Source organism: Hyperoodon ampullatus (genome assembly GCF_949752795.1).
Source record: "Hyperoodon ampullatus genome assembly, contig: scaffold_524, whole genome shotgun sequence".
In the NCBI taxonomy this organism is placed as follows: domain Eukaryota; kingdom Metazoa; phylum Chordata; class Mammalia; order Artiodactyla; family Ziphiidae; genus Hyperoodon; species Hyperoodon ampullatus.
This window is the reverse complement of record NW_027640862.1, coordinates 1,268-6,813: the sequence shown is the minus strand read 5'-3', so window position 1 is coordinate 6,813 and position 5,546 is coordinate 1,268. Positions and strand designations below refer to the sequence as shown.

Sequence of the window (5,546 nt, the reverse complement as noted above, 5' to 3'; positions counted from 1 at the left end):
TGTAGCCCATTGTGGTAAAACTGCCTCAGGACCAGGGGCATGTTGGTGTGGCTGGAGGGAGGTCAAGGCAAATGGGTGGGCTCCTTAGGTCTTGGGATCAGGCAGGACACATTGCCTGGCCTGGGCCAGCCTGGGGGTCCCCCACCTCACACTGTCACACAGACTATACTAGGAGCAGCTGAGCCCTGGGCTGAGGGGTTCCCGCCAGGGAGGGGATGACAGAGAAGGGGAAGGGCATCCATAGATGATGGAGAGGACATCCAGGGCTGGTGTGAGGGAGCCTCCCCACTAGCGCTGCATGCTCCGGACCTCCTCCCCTGCCCAGGGCCAGGCTAGGCCCCCACCGTCCCCAACAGCCCGCACACACTGCAGCCACCCTTCCACAAGCGGGAAGTCCCGCATCAGGGCCCACGTGCGCTCCCGCGGACTTGGGGTGCTGGAGGTGCCCAGCGTGGTCTGCACGCGGGTTACCGGCCGCAGCAGCAGACTCAGCAGGAGCAGCAGGCACAGCAGAGGCCGCTGGCTGCATGCACGGGGACCTTCGAGGCCCCCGGGCCGCAAGCTGTGCAGGGCAATGCAGGTGGGCAGAGGCGGGTCTGAGAGGGGCAGGCGATGGGGTTCTGCCCGTCGACACAGGCCACCCAGCGGCGCGGCCTCGCGAGGGGGGCGGGGTGAGGGAGGGGATACAGAGTCACAGGACCCTGACCCGTGTGCGGAGACCCACGATCCGGGAAGCCCGGCAGCCACAGGGCGGCACTGCCCTCCCGCCCCCTGCTCAGAGGCAGCTCCCGTGGGCTAAGCTGGCCTCTGCTGAGAGCCCACTCGCCTCCCATCGCGGGTTCCCTCCACCCCCGCCCCTCTTCCCACTCCCACTGCTCCGAGGGGGCGCCCTAGGGTGCTCTCCCCCGCCTCTAACCTTCCTGTCCAAGCTGGGGTGCTTCTCTCAGAGGACCACCTGCAGCCCACGGCCTCCCGGGAGCACACCTCGTCCCCATATGCCTGCAGCCGGCCCCGCCCACCCCGAGGGCTGCGTGCGAGGGTCTCTGTGGCCACAAGGGCTCTGGGCTCCCAGTTTCCCGGGACTGGGCCATGGGGGCTGGTGTGGGGGAAGAGATAATTTCTGGAAATGGGGGGGGGGGTAACCTTGTGAGCTCTGGATTCAGGAGGGGGCCTTCTGCCCCCGACCTTTTCTCTCCACCTACTTGACTCCGCAGCCTGCATGACCATTCTCTGGGGACTTGAACCAGCACCTGGGAACTATCAGGAACCTCCCCCACTTCTGTCAGACAGCCTCATGAAAGAGCGCCCTCAGGAGCTGCTACACCTCCCCAGGGCCTGAATAGAGGGACTTTTGGGATGTGAACTGAACAACCTTCTGGGGAGAGTCAACGACCCTTTTACTCAACAGAGCAGGAACCCAGTCAGTAGGCTATTTGTGTGGAAGGAAATGAAGTCGCTTCCATGGCAGAAGAGCCCCCGCCGCAGCAACCTTCGTCCCAGAGCTGCTGGCTGACCTTCTGGCCAGGATCCCTCCTACCTCAGCGTGGAAGGCCCGGCCTCGTGAAGTGTAGGTTCTGAAGAAAGACCTGGCACCTGGGTTCTGCTGCTACACTTGCCTTATCTCATGGCCCTTGTGGCTCTAGCTTTCCCAGAAACCTCAAGGGCTAAGTGCCTGTGCTTGCTCAGAGGCCGCACGCCATTCCCCATTTCCAGCCTCAGGCCCTCCCTCTAGCTGCCTCCTCTAGGGACCCCCTCCCCCCAACACACACACACACACGCACACTGGGGATGTGCCTTCTCACAGAAGCTCAACCACTGAGATGATTTAGGGACTGTGCCCAAACTCCTGCATCCCCAGCCTCTCAAGTTTTTGCTCTGATCCCTGGCACCCCCTGGAGCTGTTCCACCTTTGGAACCTTTCCCGGGTGGCAGGAGTGCCTAGCACAGGGGTAGTGACCTAAGTCTGAGCACTGGCGACCCTACAAATCTGTTACAGAAAAACATTTTATTGAGCAGTAAGGGACCCCACTGGGGACAGAAAGGGCTGGCAATAAAGGAGCATGTGAACCTCGGGGCGGGGTGCGTGCTGCTTGACTCTCCATCCTGTTCTTGCTTCAGGGAGCAGGGCTTCCTGGGCCTCTCTATCCTGCCTCCTGAGACCCCAGGCAGGAGGCTCTTTGGGAAGCCACAGATTGCTGCTTTCAGTTTCAAAAAGCCCAGCTCCCCCCTGGTTTGTGGTGGAGGCCGCTGACGATGGCTCAGGGCAGGAGCCCATGTGGTAGACTGCTAAGGCTTCTCTGCACCCTGTCTCTGCTCCTGCATCCTCCTCGGCTCGCAGAGTGCAGACTTCACTTTCTTCAGCTCACAAAGGGGCCCGTGAGGATTGAGCAGAGGAATGCCAGGTTTTCTTCCAGGCCAGCTTCCGCCCTGGGATGTTCAGGGCAGACTCTCATTTCAAACCTCACTTTCTGAGGCTCCTGGCTTATGGCCATTGAGTGTGCAGGGAGGCTCCTGGCTGAGGAAGGCTCGGACAGAACGACGCAGGTTCTAATCTGTGGTAGTGGGCAGTGGGGGGTGGGCGGGAGGGGTCACTGCAGGAAGAGGCATTCGCTGCCTCAGGCAGTTAAACCATTGCCCTGTCTTCAGAATGGTTCAGCCAGCAAGATTCTGTGGAGCCCGCCTCCTGGCACCATGCTACAATCGCCGGATTTTGGGTCTGGAGCAACCGAGATCTTCGTCCGACTCTTCCGGAGCGTGCTTTCTCTCGGGAGCACACCTGGGGACTGGCTTCTCGGCTTCCGCCTTTGCTGGCGTGGCCAAAGGAGCATCCCCGTAGGCCCGGTAGCCACCAACCAGGCAGTATGTCTCCCCATGCCGGCCCAACTGCGTTTCTCCACACCCTCGGTTGAGGACATGGTAGTGACCAGGTGTAGGAGGAGAAATGGGAGCCACAGCTGCTGCAAAGAAAAGCAGAGCTGATCAGTCACTTCTGCTGTACACAGTCTCCTGCCAGAATTTCCCTCTCTCATGTCTCTCCCAGTTTCTGGCTGAAGACCTTTAATCTGCTTGACATCCGAAACACAGCCTTGGCCCATCACCTCTATGAGTCCCTAGAGAAGGGACACTGGCTACAAAAGCAATTCCTAGAGCCTACGGTTGCATCAGGTGAGGTAGTCTCTTCACCGTTGCCAGGGAAAACAGTAGAACCCGAAAGTAATTGCAATCATGATCCTCTCATCTCTCCCTTCCACAACAGAGAAAACATTTCTTGCAGTGTGTCACTTCTGAGGCTTTAATGGAAACGTCTTTCAAGTTTTGGAAAAAGATAATCTAATATAAATTGGTTAAGGACCCCTCCCACCTTGGCAACCCCTCTTGGGCCCCATTTATACTGCCTGTTACAACCACACTGAACTCTAGCCCTCCGATACTTTTATCTAGATTAGAACAAGGCCAAATACTGAGGCAGAGTGATCAGGAGACTCAGAACCGGGTTCTGGGTACCAAGTGTAGGCTCACATCCACCCAGCCTCCTGGGACACCATCTGCTCAGCCCTCCAGTCTCACTAGCACTTCATCACCCCCCTTGGTTCTTCCGGTCTTCCCATGAATATGGCACCACCCTCTCCCCTAGTACTCAGCAGCTCAGTATGGGATGTGTCTGAGGAGACCGATATAGATGTGTACATGACAGCACAGAGGTGCCTGGGTTTGAAGGTGCGGTTCAAGAGTGGCCCTCTTCCTCAAACTGCTCCGTTTACCATCTGCCAACAAAAATGAGCTTGTCTTTTGCTAAGAGGCCAATCAGGAAAGGGTCTGAATGGAAGCATCCTGTAGCCCAAAGCGGAAGGCTACATTTATAAAGTTCAGAAGCTTCCTGCACACTAGTTCAGGGATGACCTTTCACTTGTCCTCAGCAGTGAGCACTGTGGGACCCTGAAGGTGTCCCAGGTCACTGGTATTACTTACAGCTGGGAAAGTGCTGAGGTTTACGTAGTGGGCAAGCCCCACAGGAACATGTGGCAGCCAGGTGAGGTTGTGTGTACACCGTGCCTCTTCTACAGATGCCCGGTCTCGGTGTACCTGCTGCACTGCCCAGCCAGGGAACAGAGCACAGGTTTGAGTAAATATAGACGATCCGGTCAGACATTCTCAGACAACCAAAGAGATTGGTATCTGGTGGAGAACTGGTAGGGAAGTTTCTCTGAGGGCAGCACGTTTCCATAGTTACGCTGCCATGGAAACTGTGAGAAGGCCTGTGAGGTCATCACTACCCAGTGAGGTCATAATAAGGAACCTGTGACTTGCGGTCAGGCTTCAGGAGGAGGGGCAGTTTTGTGGCGGAGAGCAGGGTGGAGGCAGAGGTGCTCTGCCTGGTCCCTCACACCTGGGCCTCCCCGCCCATGCCCTAGTCTAGTAGACACCCCACGTGGGGCATGCAGGTGGGCTGGTACAGCCCCAGGGGCCCCAGGAGGGCGAGAGACCCACATTCTGAAATTGGCTTGAGAGGCAAGATTAACGTTAAGAGACAGCTAGGTTGTATGGCACTGACCCTAAGAGGCAGAGACTTGTGTGGACTGGGGAATCAGGGAAGGCTCCTTGGCAGTGGGCCTGAAGGACAAGTGAGATTTGGACCCATGGGGAAGAGAGGGAAGACATTCCAGTTTGGAAGAATACAAGCAAAGACACACTCTTCTCGACCTTGTCCTGCCCCAAATATAAATTCATAGAATCCTCACATTTTTACACCTGAGGGCTTAAAAAAACCAAGATGTTAAGGGGCCTACCCCGTGTTACACAGGTAGTGGAGAGGGGTTCTGCTCAATGGTTACGTTCATGTCGGGGCTCCAGATTTACAGCTGATAGGAATGTGAGGACAAGCTCATGCCGTTTCAAACATTTCCAAGTGGTACTGAGAGAGATGTTAAAGGTGCAAAATGAGGGTGCTGAATGACCTCACAAAGTGGGAATGGTGGGCTCATTTTAATATGAAATTCAAAACAAATTCATGACAAAAGGACATAATACAAAATGACAACATAATCCTTACACTCCCCTCTGCCCTAGAAGTAAAAATCATTATAATCCTGTCTCTCTCCACCATGAAAGGATGAGATAAAGGCTCAGCAGCAGCCCCCGTGAAAATCACGGTCAACACTGTGAAGAGGGGTTAGTAAGACAACTTGGTCCGACTCAGAGAAGGAAAGAGACAACTCTGCCCTTAGCCTGATCAGGCCCACAGGAAGGAACCACACTTGGGGCAGCCTTTGATAGTGTGGTAATGAGAGAGAACCTTCTTTAGGAGGGGACTCCCTGTTGCCGACCTTGAAAAAGCAAAGATGGGACCTTCGTTTACTGGGGCTGTTGCAGAGGGGATGTGCCCTGGAGGTAGAGACTGCTTGGACTACCCTTTTAGAGGTTGGGCCACCCTGGTCGAGAACCACAGCACCTTCTATCCCTAAACTGCTTGAATCAGTGGGTGCCCGTTAGGACAGACGAAGTCAGGCCTCATTGGAGCAGACTGCCTTTGGGAGTGGTAGAAGGTA

At 56.2% G+C, this 5,546-nt stretch overlaps 1 protein-coding gene across 1 annotated transcript; it reads right to left on the bottom strand.

Moving 5' to 3' along the window:
- Positions 1-2,370: 2,370 nt before the first annotated feature.
- On the bottom strand, positions 2,371-4,150 carry LOC307070014 (DPEP2 neighbor protein-like; the record flags this gene model as incomplete). The annotated part of the gene is made up of 2 exons (XM_079728633.1): positions 2,371-2,957; positions 4,084-4,150. 2 exons carry the CDS (start codon positions 4,148-4,150, stop codon positions 2,695-2,697), a joined length of 330 nt encoding a protein of 109 aa, XP_079584759.1. The 3' UTR covers positions 2,371-2,694.
- Positions 4,151-5,546: the final 1,396 nt, after the last annotated feature.